We start from the raw sequence: 21,804 nt of genomic DNA, 5'->3' as shown, positions 1-21,804 counted from the left end.
CCTTGTCTTTAAAACTGTTTTAGACTTTGTCTTGGATGCTGAAGTAGGCTTTATATAAAGTTGTGTAGGTCTGAAGACACCCTCAGAAACCGATGCCTGCTCAGCGGCTCCGGACCCATCTGAGGGATTAATTTCTGAAGGGCCAATACCTTGAGTATCCAGAGGGCTAGCTGACTCCATGTGGGATTCTGAGGCGGCCTGTGGCTCTGAGGTAGCGGAAGTCAGCGGCTGCGAAAGCCCCTCACTAAGCACTGGCGAACCGGCGACTGGCCTAGAAGAGGCTTCGTCATCAATTTTGGACCTCGGATGCTTGTTCTTGTCTTTATCCTTGCATTTTTTATGAATTCCAGTCATCAGTTGTTCTGACGGCATAATGTAGTTAACCCTTCTGCCAAAATAATGAAAAGCAAAATCGTACCGACGCTTAATAGTGCGTTGGTTAAATCTAGCACAAAAGCGACAACTAGCAATGCCGTGGTCAGGGCCTAGGCAAGGAATACAGTAAGAGTGGAAATCCTTATGAGGTATTTGCTTCCCACAAGAAATACAATTGTTAACTTTTTCTGACATCAGTCTGGAGCAAGAAAAAAGTTTGCCCAACGGGTACTTAGCTTTATTGAAGACTTCGGATCTGAAATTCGATTTTGAAAATCTCAGGAGTCGGCCGACCGGCACTTGCGAACTGCTTTTGCTTCAAGCACCACGCAGCAAGAAAGACTAAAGAAAATGGCGTCGGCTGCATCTTTTATACCCCTGGCTCACTGACGTTAGGGAGGAGGCGACAGCAACCGATGCCGGACCAGGACTTTGGAATTCAGGCCGACTGAGGGTAGCCTGCCAGCAGGATAACCCAAGTGTAATGACTGCAACAGTGAAACACGATGAACATCCTAAGGTTTTATAGGCAAGTCACTGTTACAATCTGGCATGCTGATTTGTACATGTATTGCATCAAGAGACATTATATGATTTCTACTCATGGTAGACAGTGTAATTTATTAATACATTTATATTTAATAACTTGCTAGACAGGCTGGTTAAAATGACCCTTTTAAGCCTTGATCTGGGCTCACATGGAGCTGCAACAAGGCACACTGTAACAGTACATTAATTTCCCAAAACAGGAAAGTTTTCAACATCTTCATACTGCTCAAATAATTATCATGCTAAAGTATGTAACAGTTTACTGAATGAGGCAAAGATAGAAGGAAAAGCAGACAAAGTCTTATAACATTATTTATACTTGTATACATGTGTAGGCATCCATACATAACATATGGAGAAACCATGTTGAGAAAATGATTAGGTTATTAGATTATTTTTTTTTACAATGAGATCTACTATTACATAATCAAAGGAGTTAAATGACTATCCATTATCTAAGAAACAAGTGCAAGCATATGTTTCTTCAATGTGTTTTTCAAGCTTGGTTTTGAAATCAGTTCGGATTTCCCCCTGAAAAGACGTAGCTGACTTACTGGGTCTAATCAAGTCAACAAAGTATAACAATTTGTAAAATATGAAAACTTCCTTACAAATTATGAATAGTTTTGATCTAAATCTAACTTTTGATGATGTTAAAAATGATTTTCAATAGTACTTTTTAATAACAGTTTTAAAAGTGATTTTAGATATGATTTAAATTTTTTTTTAAATAACCAGTCACAGAACCAGAATTACCTAGTACCCTATTACTATAACCTAAAATATGTACAAATTATGATAATTAAGTGCCTACACATCCTTAGTCTGTTGGCTTTAAAAGCAGACAAGGTTTAGAATGCATTTCTTCACAGTGAAATGTGAACATGTGAGAATGTGTAAGTTTTCATATTTTACAAATATGATTTGTGTTTTGTTCTTTTTTTATAACTGAAACAAGGTATTTGAATGAATTTTAATGTTTAACGTACAATGGTGTTTTTTATTGGTTGTACGTTATTGGAGCTGTTATAAAAGAGGATGTGCATATGGCATGTTTATCTGATGAAGTTCCGTTTTTTAAAAATAAAGGGAATTAAAGCGCTTATCATATTACAACTGTATCCTCATCTCGTACTGCAGGAAAGCTTTGCCTGTGGTTGGATAGAATTATATCATCAGTGCCTTAATAAAATATCAGAATCAAAACAGTGCTTATTTATCATAAAATATAGTTCTGTTTTTTCTATATGACTTTTCCCCCATGTTTTTTCTATATGACTTTTCCCCCATGCCTCTTGGTGACCATCAGACCTCCCATTGATCAGACTTCATGCTATCCAAGGGGGCAGTCAACCAGGCAGCCATGAGGGTGCCTTATGCTTTTGTGGGCATCCTAGAAATGAAAGCATTTTCTTTTATGACCTAACACTGCCCCCTAGTGGTGAATAGAGCATTTACATTAATGCAATGGCTGCCTATGCCCTCTACCTGTTCATGTGTGCCTCCCACATGTGTCAACAAGAGCTATAATCACTGGCTTTGGCAGTCACAACCATATCTTCCCCACTCTTCACTGGTCTAGGTTGCATTTAAACTGGGTAATAGATTAGCTCAGCTTCACATGGATAGGAAATCTGTTCCATAGGAGGGGAAGTCTCTGGGACATATATCTGTCTCTCCAGCATGTTCTATTTAAGTCACAGACAAAATGAGGTCCCTAGACCGTGACTTATAAATATGCAGGAGATTCATAAGTGTAGGGTTTGTGGATGCCTCGCAGGCCAGGCATAGAGCGCCCCTCAGCAATGTATAGGAGATAGATGGCTGCTTAAATGAATTCTGGTAATGCACTCATGCCCAATAGACAGCTTATGCTCTGGCAACTGCTCCCTTCATCCCACCCCAGTTTTACTAGCTTTGTCTGTTGCGGTGAGAGCAAACTGTGAAAAACCCTTACCAGAGCCAATGATGCTAGAGGGAAATCATTCTTCAGATTTGGCAGTTGCCACCCCAGCTAGACATTCAACTTGTGAAACAGTCCAGCTACTGTGTTAAAATATTATGTTATATAGTGATGAAAGCTTCCCAACACAACCTTGAGTTGAAATTCCCCAAGTGTCAGTAGCTCACATAAAGTTGAACAGCATAAAGCTGAATGCTTTTCTCCAAAGGAAATCATTGCTGGTGCAATTTCTAATTTTGCTCTGGCAATGATTTAACTTTTTGAGGCAATTTCTCCCTTCTTTGAGTTGGTGTGATTGTGGAGTTTGTATACACAGTGGATATAAAAAGTTTATACACCCCTGTTAAAATGCCAGGTTTTTGTGATATAAAAAATAAGACCACAATAAATCATTTCAAAACTTTTCCCACCTTTAATGTGACCTATAACCTGTAGAATTCAATTGAAAAACAAACAAATCTGTTAGGAGAAAAAAATATAAAAAATAAAAAACTTACAGTACGCTGGTTGCATAAGTGTGCACACCCTTAAACTAATACTTTGTTGTGTGTGCACATCCTTAAACTAATACGTTGTTGTGTGCACACCCTTAAACTAATACTTTAAGCACCTTTTGATTTAATTACAGCATTCAGTTTTCTTGGGTAAGAGTCTATCAGCATAGCACATCTTGATTTGGCAATATTTGCCCACTCTTCCTTGCACAATCACTCCAAATCTGTCAGATTGCAAGGACATCTCTTGTGCACAGCCCTCTTCAGGTCACCCCCACAGATTTTCTATTGGATTTAGGTCTGGGGTATGGCTGGGCCATTCCAAAACTTTAATTTTCTTTTGGTGAAACCATTGTTTTGTTGATTTGGATGTATGCTTGGGGTCATTGTCGTGTTGAAAGGGAAATTCCTCTTCATCTTCAGCTAAAGGTTTTGGGCCGAAAGTCACTGGTATTCCCTCCGCCTTGACTAAAGTCCCAGTTCCAGCTGAAGAAAAGCAACCCCAAAGTATGATACTGCCAGCACCATGCTTCACTGTGGGGATGGTGTTCTTTTGGTGATGCACAAGTGTTGTTTTTGCATCAAACGTACCTTTTGGAATTGTTGTCAAAAAGTTCAACCTTGGTCTCATCAGACCATAACACATTTTCCCACATGCTTTTCGGAGACCTAATGTATTGTTTTGCAAATTTTAGCTGGGCCTGGATGTTTTTCTGAGTAAGAAAAGGCTTCTGTCTTTTAACCCTACCCCATAGTCCAGACATATGGAGAATATGGGAGATTGTTGTCACATGTAGTACACAACCAGTACTTGCCAGAAATTCCTGCAGCTCATTCAGTGTTGGTGTAGGTCTGTTGCAGCCTCCCTGACCAGTTTTCGTCTTGTCTTTTCATCAGTTTTGGAGGGAGGTCCAGTTCTCTACAACATCACTGTTGTCCCATATTTTCTCCACTTTTTGATGACTGTCTTCACTGTGTTCCATGGTGTATCCAATGCTGTGTATATTTTTTTGTACCCTTCTCCTGACTCATACCTTTCAACAATGAGATCCCTTAGATGCTTTGTAAGCTCTCTGCGAACCATGGCTTTTGCTGTAGCAGGCAACTGAGTAAATGTCAGGAAAATCCTAGTAGGACAGCTGAACTTTATTTGGGGTTAATCAGAGTCTCTTTAATTGATGGCAGGTGTGTACCCAAGAAGACTGAATGCTCTAATTAAATAAAAATGTGCTTCAACAAAGTATTAGTTTAAGGGTGTGCACACACAACAAAGTATTAGTTTAAGAGTGTGCACACTTATGCAACCAGCGTATTGTATGTTTTTTATTTTTTATATTTTTTTCCCTAACAGATTTGTTGTTTTTTCAATTCAATTGTACAGGTTATAGGTCACATTAAAAGTGGGAAAAGCTTTGAAATGATTTATTGTGGTCCTATTATTTTTTTATATACAAAAACCTGGCCTTTTAACAGGGGTGTGTAAACTTTTTATATCCACTGTATAAGTTTGGGGGGAGTGAGAGGTTTGTCCCCCACCCACTTCAGGGGGTGCAGGTTGTTTTTCGCCCTTTTAGCTTTATGGTATTTTTTTCACTCTGTTGGAAGCATGGACCTTCAGCATCAGTGTTTCATAGCACAGCCAGTGGCCAAACGTTTTTGTCTCCTGAGAAACAGTAAGGATTTGCTCTGGTTCTAGCACAGACTTTGCAGTCTACTCACATTTTTGGTTTGAAAATAAGAATGAAACCCTTGAAATGTAAACTACTGCCTGACTGGTTATGAATGCTTTACTGTGTACAAAAAAAAAAAATCTGTCTTCAAACTGCATGCTACAGAGTAAAATACTTGTCTGGGCAAAAAATAACAGTTTTATATAAGGAGTTCTTAGCATGGCGGGGTAGTATCATGGCTATTAATGGATTAACCTATCTGGAAACTAGCTTATATATACTTTGAACATTCTTTTATGAATTTAATTTAGTTCTGAGCCCTCTCCCACGTGTTACAGCTCAACTATCTGTAAGTCTGCATATGAAGTATTTTTGTTCAATATACATCTGCAGTGTCCCGTGGAAGTAATAACAGCTGGAGCTAAGACACTCTGTATATGCAGATGTAGAAGTGAAGGAGTGAGTTCAGCAGGTGCTATGTCTCCTAATAAAAGGATGGAAAACAGAAAACAGCATCAAAGCAGAACAAAGAAAAAATGAGATATAAAGTACAGTTTTGTACCTACCATAAATGTAGATGTCCGATAGGCATGCATCTGCAGTCCTTACAAATGGGTTGTCCTGTCGTCAGGCAGCCCTTCGGATTCCAAAGTCTGGGTCTGGCCTCGGCTGATGTCGCACTTCACCCGACGTCATAGCTGCAGTTATTCGGGTATAAAGGTATCAGCCGACGCCATCTTCCTCAGTGTTTCTTGCCCCAGATGCCAGGTGCCCTCTAGGAAGGCTAAATTTGGATAATTGCAAAAGTTTCCAAATAAGAGAGAGCAAATAAACATAAACATGTATATACATATATACAAACAAATACACCATAATAGATTCCCCCAGCTAGCTAGAAGATGGGTAAATACCCTAGGAGTACCTCAGAGGGAAGGAGGAGGGTAATCCTGACTGCAGATGCATGCCTATCGGATATCTACATTTATGGTAGGTACAAAACTGTACTATGTCCTTCAAGGATGCATCTGCAGTCCTTACAAATGGGTAGAATACCATAGCCAAACTGGGGAGGAGGAGTAATAAGATTATGGTGTAGTTAAGATCCCTTGCAAAACAGCAGTGGCAAAACCTGCTCGGGATCTGGAGTATAAGGGTAAATTATAATGCTTGGCAAATGTATGCACGGAGCTCCAAGTAGCAGCCTCTAAAATGTCTTTGGTAGCCACTCCTCGTAAAAAGGCTGTGGTAGTGGCTGTAGCCCTTGTAGAGTGAGGTCTGATGTTTTCTGGAGTTTTCTTTCCATGGTAAGAGTAACAAAATCTAATGCAATTTCCTATCCACTTAGAGATTGTCTGTTTTGAAATTGCTTTTCCTTCCTTTCCTGTTGCATATGCTACCAGTAGCTGGTCAGTTTTTCTATTGTTCTTGGTCCTGTCCAGGTAGTAGCGTAATTGTCTATGTACATCCAAGGTATGCAGCAGTCTTTCTCCCCTGTTCTGTGGGTTGGGGAAGAATGTAGGCAGGTGGATAGCTTGGTTTAAAGATACCCTGGAGACCACCTTTGGCATAAAAGTAGGATTAGTTCTCATGGACACTCTATCTTGATGGAAGATCAGGAAGGGCTGTACTGCCATTAATGCCTGTAGTTCAGAAACCCTTCTTGCTGAAGTGATTGCAAGCAGGAAAGCAGTTTTCCATGATAAGTACTGTAATTCTGCTGTTGCTGCTGGCTCGAAAGGAGGGAGTGTCAACTTTTCTAGCACAAAGTTCAAGTCCCATGCTGGCAATGGTGGCTTCCTAGGTGGTTTTACATTTTTGATTCCTCTCAGAAACTGCCTGAGCAGAGGATGTGAGAAGACTGGAGGATCCAAGTTGTATTCTGCTGAAATAGCTGATGCATGAATCTTAATGGAGGAATAGGACAGGCCATTGTGGAAGAGCTCTGCCAAGTATTCCAGGATGTTAGCTATGTTTACCAGTGACACATTCTCTCCTTTTGCAGTACTCCAAATGAGATATCTTTTCCATAATTTTTTATTGTTGAGGGTCTGCGAGCCTCCAAGATAATGTCTTTAACCCTTTGATATAATTCTGGGTTATTTGTTCTTAAGCAATGTTCCAGGCAGCCAGCTGCAGAGTTTTCAAGTTTGGATGCAGGGTTTTGAAGTTGTTCTGTGTTAGCAGCAAGGGAACTAGGGGCAGAGGCCATATTTGTTCCCGAGACATACTCCTCAGTAATGGGTACCAATGTTGCCTTGGCCAGTCTGGAGCTATCAGGATGATCCTTGGACGGTCTTCTTTGATCTTCAATAGCACCTTGTGCATCAAAGGAAGAGGTGGGAAGGCATATGCTGTCAGTTTTTTCCAACTGAAAGATAGGGAGTCCACTTTCCAAGCAAGTGGGTGGTACGTCCTCGTGCAGAATTTTTTCAGTTGGTGATTGTGTGGGGATGCAAATAAGTCTATTTCTGGTAGTCCCCATTTCCCTGTAATGGTTTTGAAGATGTCCGGATGCAGCATCCATTCGTGGGCATCCGTGGTAGTTCTGCTTAGGATGTCTGCTAGAATATTTTCTTTTCCTGGCACAAAAATTGCTTGTAACTGAATGTTCAAGCTCGCGGCCACGTTCAAGGTCCATTGCCATCCGGCATAGAGGGTATGAATGTGTGCCTCCCTGTTTGTTGATGTACCACATAACTGTGGTGTTGTCCGCCCTTATCAACAGTTGACCCTGTCGAAGAAATGGTCTGAAAGTCTGGATTGCCAGTTTTACTGCCAGCATTTCCTTTTGATTTATGTGTAGGTGCAGCTGGTCTTGAGTCCATAAGCCTTGTATGCACTTGTCCAGCATGTGCGCCCCCCAACCGAGGTCTGAGGCGTCTGTTGTGATGGTCTGGCTTGGTTGAGTGCTGTGGAAGGGCAGTCCTTTGTTTGATTGACAGGCCTGAGCCCACCATTGGAATTCTTGCTTCAGGCATGGAATTATTGGAATTTGGGTTTCTAGGCTGTGCTTGTGCTGAGACCATAAATTCCTTAGGTACCACTGTAGCTTTCTCATATGTAGTCTGGCATGTGGAATTAATATTATGCAGGATGCCATGTAACCCAGTGCTTGCAGGACTTTTCTTGCTGTTAGCTGGTTCTGCTTTGTTAATGCCATGAAGTAGAGAGGGAGTTGCTCCTGTTTTTCTACTGTTAGGAATGCCATTTGCTTTGATGTGTCCAGCTCTGCCCCCAAAAAGGTTATCCTTTGGGATGGAATCAGCCTTGACTTTTTTATATTGACTGTGTATCCCAGGGCTTGCAGTAGATGAATGACCCTTTTTAAGTCTTTTGTTAATTTGTTTTTGTTGTCCGCTTGTAACAGGCAGTCGTCCAGGTAAGGGTAAATTTGAATTCCCTGAAGCCTGCAATGAGCAATTACTGATGCCAGGCATTTCGTGAATACTCTGGGCAGTAGATAAGCCAAAGGGCAATGCTGAGAATTGATAATGCTCTGATCCTGCAAGAAATCTGAGGTATCTTCTGCAATTTGGTCGTATGGGGACGTGCAGGTATGCCTCCTTGAGATCTAGAGTTACCAGCCAAGACTCCTTGCCCAGCATGGGAAGAAGTTGCTGTAGGGTCAGCATTTTGAATTTTGGTACAATGAGGTATGTGTTTAAAGCGGACAGGTCGAGAATAGGTCTCCATTGGTTTTCTTTTCTTGGTACCAGGAAGAGTCTGGAGTAAAATCCTTGCCCTTGTTCCATAGATGGTACCCTTTCTACAGCTCTCATCCTTAGTAAGTGAGTTATTTGTTTTAGAGCTTCTGTCTTCTGATTTGGAGGTAGCTTTGGCATTCCTCTCTTCCTTGGTAGAGTATGGAAGTGAAACCTGTAACCTTGGTCTATTGTCTGTAAAATCCATTTGTCTCCTGTGATGTAATGCCAATTTACTGAAAATAAGGCTAGCTTTCCGCCTAAGGGTGCTTCTAGTTGTTCCCTGGTAGGCGGTGCCAGAGCCAAGTCACTGTGATTGTCCTGTGGAAGTGGTGGTGGCTGGATCTGTGGCTGTACCTCGCTGGTTGTTAGCCTGCCACTGACGTCCCCTGTAGGCACCTCTGGATTGACCCCTGCCTCCTGAGCGCCTATTCCTGCCTCTCTGAGCTCTGGAGGTGTCTGGAAAGGACCAATTCTTGGAAGGCCAGTTCCTGCTAAACCTTGGAGGCTGGACCTGCAAGAAATCCTTGACTGTCTGGACAGATTTCGCTTTCTCTTCCACCTTCTTCAGTACCTGCTGTGCAGGGGAGCCAAACAAATTCAGCTTATCCATGGGAGCATCTAGGAGCTTTGATTTAACATGGTCTGGTAAGGACTGCTCTTTTAACCATGCATGTCTTCTGATCACTGTACCAGTCATGGCTGATCTAAAAGAAGCCTCCAGTGCATCATAGCCGCATTTTAAGGAATGATTACTGACCTGCTGAATGTTATGTACCATTTCCTGAACAGATCTTTTGTCTAATGGTTCATCTGAGGACAGTTTTTTAGTTAACTGGTCTAACATAAATTCCTGATACTGAATCATGTGGAATTGACAGTTCAAGGCTCTAGCTGAAAGAGTAGCAGAAGTGTAAACTTTTTTACCCCATCTCTCTAAGGCCCTAGATTCCCTTTCAGAGTGGGGATGGTTTTTGGTAGAGGTAGCTGCTACAGCCTTGGGTCCCTGGGAGATAGTTTCGGGATCTGCAAAAGGAGCCTTATACAAATGATAATGTGTGTCCGGAACCCTGTAGTACCTATCGGGCTTAGCAGGGGCCGGAGGAAGAGAATCAGGAGCAGTACAAGCATCATTAAATGCATCATCCACAACAGTAAGTACTGGAGGAATGGCTAAAGGCCTATGCTGTGGCAAATGCAAAAAGGTTCTAAGCCTTTTCCTAGAGTCTGAAAAATCCTGGCCCTGCCATTGAAATTGTTCCCTCATAGCATGCAAGGTTTCCCCAAAGGAAAATTCCTCAGGCGAGAGGCAGAAGGAATGGACTCTTCTGCATCAAAGTCCTCATAAGGAGAAAAAGGGCCCTCTGGAGGGTTTGAATTATCTGATTCATCAGAGGAGTCATCAGAAGAAACTGGCTCAGGGGGCTCTACTCTAGGCCTCTTCTCTGGAGGTGGGTGAGAGGCCCTGTCTGGGTGAGGTTGGGATCCCCAGATCAAAGAAATGAGATCCTCTGCAAGACTAAGCATTTGTGAACTAGAGCTAGGCCTGTGAGAGGGGGTCTTAGCAGGCACAGTTTTGGAAGTTTTTGCTGCTTTAGCCCTGGCAAAGGCCTTAATCGACATGGATGCAGGTGGCCTAGCAGCTCCACGTGCAGGGGTAGAAATATCCAAAGGGATAGTATCAGATAAATCCTGTGAACCTGCAAGAGCGGGTGTGATTTCAGAAGCAGATTCAACCATGCTGGATGAGGCCTCGGTAGGAGGTAAGCTTTCGGCCGAAGGAAGAACCGTGGACTCGGTTTCAGCCGAAACCGAGACACTCATGTTGGCTTAACCGCGGTTTCGGCCGAAACTGCGGACCGTGTCGGTCCTTTTCCTTGCGCTTTTAGGTATTTGCGTAGTCGGAGTATCCGGCGGCATAATGTAAGCAAAGCGGGCGAAAATCTCCTCAGCAAATTCCGACCGGCGTCTAAGCGTCCGCCGGTTGAAAGAAGCACAGGCTAGACAAGCTGCTACGTCGTGGTCTGGGCCTAGACAAGGTAAGCAGTAAGAGTGGAAATCTTTATGAGGTATTTGTTTCCCACAAGTTAAACAGTTATTCACTTTTTCTGACATCGGCTGAGGCAAGAAAGAGTCCCCAACGGGGTACTTAGCTTTTAGAAGTCTTGGTAGTAGTAATCTCTGGTTCTGACCGACCGGCACTTGCGAACAGCTTTTGCTTCACGAGCAAGAAAGACTGAGGAAGATGGCGTCGGCTGATACCTTTATACCCGAATAACTGCAGCTATGACGTCGGGTGAAGTGCGACATCAGCCGAGGCCAGACCCAGACTTTGGAATCCGGCCGACCGAAGGGTTGCCTGACGACAGGACAACCCATTTGTAAGGACTGCAGATGCATCCTTGAAGGACATCAGTATCTCTTACAGTTCATAACAATCCTTAGCTCATGGCATTTCACTGTTCCCTGATGGAATGCGTGGTAACAAAGGCTTAATTAATACACACACAAACACACAAATACACACACACACACACACACACACACACACACACACACACACACACACACACACACACACACACTGGTTTTGTAGGTGTTTGTCATTGGTCTGACAAAATGGTCTGTACATTGTACATTAAGGGTCATATGAATGAAAACAGAGGCACATAACAAGCAATGTATCGCTATCAGTTAACATAGCTGATTAAACTAGGACTACGGAACTAAGGCTTACTAATGCACTAATCAGGATTAAGTGGGTTAGTTAATTTTTATAAAGTAAAATAAACAACTTCTGTCACTGCACAGATATTTAAATAAAGTGTTTAACTCAAATGTAATCGAGAAATAAGATTGCACACCTTTTCAATTGTACAAATGTATGACTGCTTATGCTGCAAGTGATGGTTCAATAAAGTTGTTTCTTGTTTAAAAAAAAAAGAAAAAAAGGCAGGACTTGAGATTTATGTAATGTTGCTTACGTTACATGACATATAGCAATATATGTGAAGTAAAATGTTATATTAATTATAGTGTGATTACTTTTAAATTAATGTAAATTTGCCTATGCCTCAAGTGACAATTCAATAAAGGTGTTTGGAAAAAAAAAAAGAAATAAGATTGCATACCAAGGGTCTCCTTCATGGTCTGGTACAAAGTGGCTGCATCAGTGTCCTTCATGAACTCTCGGACCACCTCTCCTTGCTCATTCGCCACCACAATGACCTCCTCAGGTTTCACCATGTGACTGATCAAAATTTGTCGGATCTGGAGTTTGGAAAGTTAAGAAAAATGTAAACTTCTTCAGATCCTCTAGAGTAAACATTTTTGAGTTAACCACAGTTATAATTATCTGCAGTAAATTACTAAATGCTATTAAGGTAAGGGACATGTAACCCAGCATAAAGAAAATAATATATTTTTTTAATAATTTAACAGTAAATATCCACAAGAAGCAAATATTTTACTACGGGTATGACACAGGATAAGTGACTCATAGCAGTACCTGACTAGACAATCAAAGTCAGGATCCCAGGATAAGACTTGCTTGCAATGTATGGCTTCAACTCTCTACGCTAAACATATAGACACATGACAAGCTACAGTCTGTTATGGACTCACCATAATGCTTTATATTTCCTGACACGTTTTCCAATGTCATTTTACGAACAATCATGAGTGTTGCAAATGCTCATCGCTGTATTAAAACACAGCGGCACTCTCTCCTTTTCAGAAACTCTTTGGTCAAGTGTACTTGTTAACGACAGACACTCAAATTATTCATATTATTCTACCCCTCAATGTTCGGTACAACTCTTACATATTAAATTAGTTCAACGGTAATCCTCCAGAAGCTCGAAAAGCACATTTATTTTTTATTACCTTGAATGTAAAAAGTGAACTATCAATATTCCTTACCATTTCTGTCATGTGCCACTTTAGTTTTTGACTCTTTCACACGTCTGTTTATTAGAGACACTGACTATCATGTGCATTAAATACATTTCATAGAAGACACAAAGTTTTTGTCCAATGAGCTGGCACCAAAAGTTATAGAAAATTATAAAACATTTAGGAAATATAATAAGATGCAGGAGGAGGAAGACAGTTGTTGTTTGTCTTTCGGCTTTTCCTGGTTAGGGGTCGCCACAGCGGAACTCCGGTCCACTAATGATTGGCAGTTGTTTTTTATGGTGCTGAGTTGCCAGCCCAATGCCCAACCTTCAGCGAAGGCACGCCCATTCAACGCATGTCTTTCGAATGCCCACTCGACCGCGGGGAGGACATGCAGAATCCACAGAGAAGGCACTCCCAACCCAAGCCGAGAATCGAACGGGAGAACCTCTTGCTATGAGGCAACAACGCTACCGCTGCACCACCGCGGCTAGGAGGAGGAAGACAGTGCCAGGTATTAAAAAAAACAATAAAAGTGGTTAAAAACAAAGGTTTAAATCAAATAAAACACTAGCCAATGTAGTCAAGAGAGGAGATAAAACATCTTACGAAGGTGGAGAAAACTATTTTACAGATAGTCAGGGAAGCAAGGAAAGCTAAAGCTTTCCAAAAATTATGAGTCTGGCAACACGAGATGGAAAAAAACTGCTGAACTAATATGTGTGCTCAATATTCATGAAGAAAGAGAACATGTATCTGTCAGACTTAACCAGTAGATATGCCATGGATAAGGGTGTTGTTCCTAGTCCACTCAGAAAAGATACAATACATAAAGAAACATATCCTGATGGAATTTATTTCACAATCCTTGAGAGATGACGGGAAAGACAACAACACTAATAACTAATGTTTTAAAGAAATCACAGAAGGTGGATGAGCTGCCTGAAGGAGAAAAGAAAGATGATGGGATTATTATATAAGCTGAAGCAAGACAGAATTTGGAAACTATCAACCTGTCAGTTTAATCTCAATTGTGGGAAGAATCCATTTTAGACTTGTTACGAGATAGTGGCCCCGTGGACCTAAAGCTACATGCACTCACACAAAAGAAGGGTCATATCACATAAAACTGAGTTCTCAGACACAGTAACCAGCACATTAGATCAGAAAGGGGTTTAGATTTACCACGGTATTTGACATGCTATTGCCCAATCATTTAATGAATAAGTTACAAAGACTGGCAGTCGCTAGGGTGGTGGCATGTGTAACAAGTACAGTTGTATAAAAACTTACCATAACAGTAGATGTTCTACTGATCATTGTTGCAGTACTCCAATCAAAATGGGTTTTCTCCAGTGATGTCTGGCTAGGGTAACAAACCCTAAAACCTTCCATGAACCATATGACTTCAGCCCATAATTATATGGGTGCATACATGGATAAATGAGCATAACTCTTCAGACTATCTCCAAGCCAGCCACCTGAGGTCATCTAGGAAGAAAGTGGTCAGCTAAACGGGGAAAGGAAGGTAAAAATTGGAAGACCTCCTCAGTCCTAGAGTGGGCAGGAAAGTAAAGGAGGGATAAAGACAAGTCAACAATGGGGATGGAGGGTGGGAAGGAAAACTGCAGCAGTGATCAGTAGAACATATACTGTTATGTTAAGTTCTTACACAACTGTACTATGTCCTGACTGAAACCACTGTTGCACTATTCCAAACAGATGGGTGAATCACAAAGCTTAAGAGTGGAAAGCAGGAACTAATGGGTACTGTCCAAGAGACCAGAGATGGCTGACCTGGCAAAGGCAGCTCTGGCTTTGGAAAAGACACCTACTCTGTAATGGTTAGTGAAAATGTGCACTGAAGACCAGGTAGCTGCTTTCAGTATTATCCTGGAATCTAACCCCTTGTAGAAAGATCCAGAAGAAGCCACTGCTCCAGTAGAATGAGCTTTCAAGGAAGAGGGTAATGATTTGCCATGGTAAGTGTAACAAAAGGAGATGGACCTTGAAATCCAGCTACCTATAGTCTGTTTAGATATTGGTTGGCCAGGTTTATAGTCTAGCAAGGGAACAAACAATTGGCTGACTAACAAATAGATTTAGTCTTGTCCAGGTTAAATCTGAGCTCTCTGTACACATCCAGAGAACAGAGTATTCTTTCTCCTCTGTTCTGTGGGTTAGGAAAGATTGCATGAAGGATAACTGTCTGATTGTGGGACATTTCATTTACCACTTTAGGCATGAAGGAAGAACTGATCTTCAAAGACACTCTGCCCTTGTGGAAAACAAGGAAGGGATAGTAGCCATGACAGCTTGGAGCTCTGAAACCTGATCAAATGATGTGAGGGCTACCAAAAAAGGAAAAAAAGAAAAAATGGTTTTCCAGGTGCAGAACTTGAGAGTGGAAGAAGCTGTTGGTACGAAATGAGGCACAGTGAGCTTTTCTAGAACATAGCTGACATCCCAAGGGGGAGGTACTGGTTTTCTAGGAAGATTTAAATGCAGGACCCCTTTTAAAAACTGTTTGACCTTACGCCTGGACATAAGAGGATGGTTAACAGGAAGACAGGCTGAAATACCTGAAAGGTGGGCTTTGATAGACGAATATGCTAAACTGCATTTCATGATCTCACACACACAAGTAAGACAAAACAACAGGAACTGCACATTTTATTGAATCAAGATTTTTAGCTTAACACCAGATTGAAAATCTCTTCCATTTGGCCATGTGTGATTTTTGGACAGTCTGGAAGGGATCAGAACCCTATCGACCATAAGGTTAGGTTGAGGGATGATGGCTGGGATGAAGCAATGAGCCCTTCTGTTGTGCAAGCAAATCAATTTTGTGAGGTAGCTTGTGGTGATGACCCCTGGCTAAAAGATAGAGAAGGGGAAACCAATGCTGCCTGGGCCAAAAGGAAGTCACCTGCAAAAGTCTTGTTTTTTTCTGGATTTTGAGCAGAATACTTTAGAGTAGAGGCAGAGGTGGGTCGGCATAAAAAAACTTGCTGGCCACTAGAAAGTACAGGCATCCACCTGACAAGTTTGGGGACAAGGCGTTCTTGTGCAAAAGACAGGGAGCTGTTTGTTGTTTTGCAAGGCAAATAAGTCTATCTGTGGTGTATCCCATTTGTGGACTATGTCTAAAGACCTCCCTGTTGAGCATCCATTAGTGGAAGTCTTCCACTGACCTACTGAGGGAATCTGCCAGGACATTTTCCTGGAAGGGAATTATACTGTTTGGAGGAAATGTTCACCTTGATGGCCAGGTCCCAAACTAAGGCAATCTGCACAGGTGTTTAGATCTTGTTCCACCTTGTTTATGTACCACATGACTGATGTGCAGTCTGATGTCTGTAAATACCTTTAGAGGTCCTGGTTTCTAGAGATGGCAGAAAGCTTATAGGGCCTGAATGAGAGCTGACACTGGATTACCAGTAGCTCTGGACTTTCTGGGTCCCTGTCCATGCCTCCTAAGCTTTGTTAGAAGTGTCTGTATGCAGTTCTTAACTTGCAGTCTGCACCTTGAAAGGCAGCCCTGGGTTGATGTTCACCACTGACACTCACCAAAGGATTTTCCTCTTCAGACATGGGATAAGGGGGATCTGTGTGTTCAGAGGATGAGTGTTTTGAGACCATACATTTTTCAAGTACCATTGTATCTTTCTTAAATGCAGCCTAGCTACTGGTAGCACTGGAATGGTTGTCACCATGTAGCCTACAGCTCTCAGAAACTCCCTTGCAGAACATACTTAGAAAGGTAAGAGGGAGTCAAAATAGGCTGTGAGGCTCTTTACTTTCTCCTGTGGTAATAAGGCCTGCATGTTTTTGGTGTCTAGTCTGCAGCCAAAGAAAATTAGGTCTTCAGTGGGTACCTTGAGAAAATCATTAGACTGGGAAAGGTCGAGCAGAGGTCTTCACTATCCTTCCTACCTGGGAACCAGCAACAGCCTGGATTAGAACCCTCTTCTTACATACTGAAAGGGAACTGAATCTATTGTGTCTTGAGGTTAAGTTCAGGTAGATGGGATGAAAGAGGTGTAATGGTTGTTGGGAAGGGGCAGAATGCCGTTGAAAGGAAGGAGTGCCTTTCAGGATATTCTGTATCCTTGCTGAATAATGCTGAGTACCCACACTCTACTGCTGTAGTCCTTTCCCTATTTGTAATAGATGAAGTGAGCCTTTTGAAAATATGGAAGGTGGGACCGAGGGGGTGGAGAGAAGATATGTCACACTGAGGGAGGGGGGACTGAGGGGTGGGGGATGGAAGAAAATAAGTCACACGGGTGGCCTGATGGTTAAGGTGTTTGCCTTACAAACACAAGGTGCAGGGTTTGAGTCTCACAAGGGGATAATTAGCTAAGCTTAAAATGGCTCGCAAGGGCAGTTAGCTTAGTACTAACCTATAAACCTACACTGATTTATCTGTAATGGGAGGCCTCCCACATCCAGAGTCTCCTTCAGGTTTGCCCTGGAATCTTTTCCTAGATGCTTTTTTGTGTTTCAGATAAGGCTTATGCTCTATTCGGACAAAAGAGGTGGAGTTAGCAGGGTAGTTTCTCAGGTATCTGGGTACAGAGGTGAGTAGAGTTTTTCTGCAGTCCTTCATAGTTTTCCTCTGGAAAAGGATCTTGAACAAGCTAGCTGCCTGTGGACCAAATTAAAGATCTCCAGCTAGAGAAGAATCTAGGAGTTTTACCTTGAAACCTTCAGGGAGAGGATGAATGCATAACCATGCGTACTTCCTAATAGCTGAAACAGTAGCAGCTGTTCTGGAGGAGGCCTTAACAGCATGACGGATGCATTTAATGCCATGCCTAGCCACCGGAGTTACTTGAGTCACCAAAGATGTAGCCTTTTGTTTTTAATCTGACCCTTCCATGTCAGCAACGGACAGGCTGCCAAGAAAAGACAAAATGTATTTGGTCATGACAGTCTGATAATTAATGGCCCTGACGGCCAGGGAAAGAGGATGCATAGAGCTTTGTACCCCACCTGTCCATGGCCTTAATGTCTTTATCTGACAGAAGGGCATTAGCAGAAGGCAGGAGCTGAGATGGCTTATATGAAGTTAAATAAATAACTGAAGGATCAGCAAGTGGATACTTGAAAAAATTTACGTTCATCTGGAACTTTATAGAATCTATCAGGTCTCTTAGGGGCTGGGGCTGGAGCTGAGAGTCAGGAGCAGAGGATGTAGATTGGAAAGCATCAAGGAAGGTTTCCAGGACTGAATGGACAGTACTCGGAGCTGGAGTGCCCACTTCTAAAAGATTACAGTATCTTCTCTGAACGTCACAGATTTGTTTAGAATCCCACTGAAAATGTTTCATCATATTCAAAATAGTTTCCACAAAAGACGTCTCTTCCATAGGGGAATCAGGAAGGAAAGGGAATCCTCATCAACTGAGGGCTCCTGTCTACCTGACTGGATTTGAGAAGTGTATGCTAATGAATGGTCATCAGAATCTGAAGTACCATCCTCATCCATGGAGGAAGACTCCACAGGAAACATCTGTGAAGTGGGGGGAGGAGCAGAAATGGAAGAAGACCTGAGAGCCATAATGGCCTTGAATAGGCACTGAGTAAAATCCATACACCACTTCTGCCTAGAAGACTGGGAGGAGGGAATATGCTTAGGCTTTTGCCATTTCTTTTAAGCGGTGGATGCCCAGTTGAAGGGTCAAACCCGTGACTTACCTCAATAAAAGATCCCAGTACCTCTTCCCTTACTAAGATCTGAGGGATACCTTCTGAGATAATGATGCATAGATTCTCCTCTCCATTGCAGAAGCAGTCACTTCGGAAGTGCAGTTCTCAGGTGCCATACTGGCCTCCGGGGGGTCACGGTAGATGGTGTCTGAGGAAATGTTGTCCTTACGTGGGTTCTGCAATCTCAGCAGGTACATTTGAATCTAACTGGATATATGGAACTTTGCACCTAGGCCTCTTGAGTTTTTTCTTCAGGGATGACAGTATGTCAACTGTGGAGGGATCCACCATCTTGGCTCGAGCTAATCGCTTAAGTCATTGAGTGTCTAAGAAAGTATTCAGTAACAACAAACATAAGTGTAAAGTCTTGAGTACAAGGAACTGGCAGTTGGAACACGATTTCTATTTCTGCACAGCTCCTAAACAGAAAAGGCACTTGGAGTGGAGGCCTTTGTAGGGCATCTGCCTACTGCAATTTCACTCTCCCGTCCTAGTTGACATTTAACAAAATCATAGATCAACAGAGTCAACAGAGTAGACAAGAAAAGGAAGGATCCCAAACTGAGTACTTATCTGAATCCATGAAGGCTTATGGTACAAACAACCACACAAAGATCAGACTGACAGGTGTGATATCTGCACTGAAGTGGCAAGATAATCTGAGGATTTACGCTCATACATGTGCTTTGGTACACCTACGCTCATGGGCTGAGGTCATACATCAGATGTATATCTCATGGAAGACTTTGGCTTTTGTACCCTGGCCGGGCTTCAATGGTGACAACCCATTTGTTTGGAATACTCCAACAGTGTTTTCAGTCGGGATATCACTGGCTAGCATACACAGCACATTCAGTTATAATAAACTGAGTTCATGCAGATAAAAGATGGTGGACAAGTGATGCAGTGCAGGGGATGGTACAAGGACAGGTCATTTTTAATTTCTTTATGAGTTTCACTGGCCAGGGACTGCAAGGACAACTTATTGGCCATACAAAGTTATACAACAGGACTGATAGATGAGCAGATGCAGAAAAGAAAAGGAGACTTTAGAACACCAGAGGAATTGCCTAACAAATGAAAGCCTTAATTCAAATAAAATAAAAGTAGAAAATAATACATGTAGGAAAAAACACAAGAAAAAGAACACTGAACTGGAGGAGAAGTAACAATGACCCTTGAGAAAAGGGAGCAAGAAGTGATCTTATCAGAAGACGTAAAGGTAAGCATACAGAGTGAGAAAAACAACATTCATTGGCAGAATACTCCGATGTCTGGAAAGGTGCATCACAGTAGTATTTAACAGTTATTATCTCTCACAGGAGACAGTAAAGCTTCATTAGAAGGCTATGTGCAATCCTGGGACATCATCATGTAAGGATACAGACCACCAAAAATGGCAACAGAATGGCGAATGGTCTCTAGAAGAAACCATCTAAAGAGACACTAAAATAACTTAATAATATAGCCCTGAGGAAGATATGACAAAACCCATTACAGACCTCAAGGGTATCAATAAATAAAAAGCAACTAATGCCTTTAAAATGAGGACTCAATTTTAAAATACAAGATGAGTGAATGGCTGAGGGCAGAAACAAGAAAGTATTACTTCATAGAAAGAATGCTGAGTAGTTAAAGCAGCCTACCTAAAGTAGTTTAACTGAATACTTTAACCGAGTTCAAGAATGCACAAGAGAAGCATTTGAGTACTACTAATGCAATTACAGTAATTCATCTGCATAAGCACAGGGTCTCTTTTTGTTACTAGCCCTCCGTTTATTGAGGCCTTACTTGTTTCATCTCTTTTTTTATATCCCACTCCTCCATATTTTATCTTTTCTATTCATTTCTTACCTTGCCCTTTTGTTCTATTCACATCTTTTGTTAAAAGAGCTAGTTTTTCCAAGCATAATCAGGTCATCAGGGGTATAAAACATGCAGCCGACGCCATTTTCTTTAGTTTTTCTTGCCCCCAATGTCAGGTGCCCCCCAAAAGGTAGCTATATTATATATATGTATCTATATACATGCATCAATAAAAACTTTAACTTCATCTAGAAGCAAATACACCACATAGGTTGTAGAAGATAGAGAAGGAAAGATAAACTGTAGAATGACAGGGGGATGGTGGGAGGGTAACCTTGACTGCAACAGTGAATACACTCGAACATCTACAAGTACACAACTGTACTATGTTCTTCGTGTTTCACTGTTGCAGTCATTACATTTGGATAGAATCCCAAAGCTATGGTTGGGAGGTTGGAGCTAAACATCATTAGGTGCGGCTATAAGGCCCTGCAGCACTGCAGTGGTAAAGCCTGTCCTGGACTTAGAGAGGCAAATGGTAATGTTTTGTGAAGGTGTGAAAAGAACGCCAAGTAGCAGCCTCTAGAATGTCTTTGGTTGGTACTCCTCTCAGAAAGGCTGCTGAAGTAACTGCAGCACTGGTAGAATGAGACCGAATGCCCTTGGGCACAGGTTTACTATGGTGTAAGTAGCAGAAACGGATGCAGTGGCTTATCCACTTTGAAATTGTCTGCTTTGAGATAGCTTTTCCCTCTGATCCTACAGCATATGACACTAGTAATTGTTCAGTTTTTCTTAGAGCTTTTGTCCTGCTCAAGCAGAATCTTAGCTGTCTGTGTACGTCCAAGGAATGCAGAATTCTCTCCCCTTTGTTCTGCGGATTTGGATAAAAAGTTGGCAGATGAATTGTTTGGTTAAGAGCCACACTGGAAACCACCTTAAGCGTAAAAGTAGGATTTGTCCTCAGAGACACCCTGTCTGGGTAAAATATGATTAAAGGCTCTACAGCCATGAGGGCCTGTAGCTCTGAAACTCTTCTTGCTGAAGTAATCGCTAGTAGCAGAGCTGTCTTCCATTATAAGAACTTTATATCAGCGGTAATGGAGGCAGGGTGAGCTTTTCCAACACATAATTGAGGTCCCATGCAGGTAATGGTGATCTTCTAGGAGGCCTTAAATTTTTGGCTCCTCTAAGATACTGCTTTAGTAAAGGATGAGAAAAGATTGGTGGCTCTGTATTGTAATTAGCCGAAATGGCAGAGGCATGGATTTTGATTGATGAGAAAGATAGGCCTTTGTCAAGCATCTCAGTTAAGTATTGTAATATCTGAGGAATATGTGGTTCTGCTGTATCAGATCCCTGTGCTTGATTCCAATTACAGAATCTCTTCCATTTGTAAGTGTAAGATTTTCTCGTACTAGGCCTTCTGGCTTCCAAAATGACATCCATCACAGCTTTACAGAGAGGTGTCGTTCGTATGATTACATGATTAGCCATGCTGCCAGGTTCAGAGTTTGTAGTTGATTGTGCAGGATCTCATTGTTTTGCTGGGACAGTAGTTGTGGTCTTTGAGGCAAGATCCAAGCTGGGTATTGACACAAGTTCCTTAGGACTGGGTACCAGTATTGGCGGGG

The 21,804-nt window shown here is 42.0% G+C and overlaps 1 protein-coding gene across 3 annotated transcripts in view; it reads right to left on the bottom strand.

The window, feature by feature from the left end:
* LOC122804679 (exportin-1-like) overlaps positions 1–21,804 on the bottom strand; it is an 873,344-nt gene that overhangs the window by 430,050 nt on the left and 421,490 nt on the right. For all 3 annotated transcript variants that reach the window (XM_044074681.1, XM_044074683.1, XM_044074682.1), the window contains exon 13: positions 11,884–12,022. In XM_044074681.1, the coding sequence (XP_043930616.1) occupies positions 11,884–12,022 (139 nt within the window). The remainder of the gene's footprint in view (positions 1–11,883; positions 12,023–21,804) is intronic.

The sequence above is a fragment of the Protopterus annectens genome, chromosome 6.part0 (genome assembly GCF_019279795.1).
Source record: "Protopterus annectens isolate FY-2018-M chromosome 6.part0, PAN1.0, whole genome shotgun sequence".
In the NCBI taxonomy this organism is placed as follows: domain Eukaryota; kingdom Metazoa; phylum Chordata; order Ceratodontiformes; family Protopteridae; genus Protopterus; species Protopterus annectens.
Note: the sequence above shows the minus strand (reverse complement) of the source record. Positions and strands in the feature narration are given on the sequence as shown.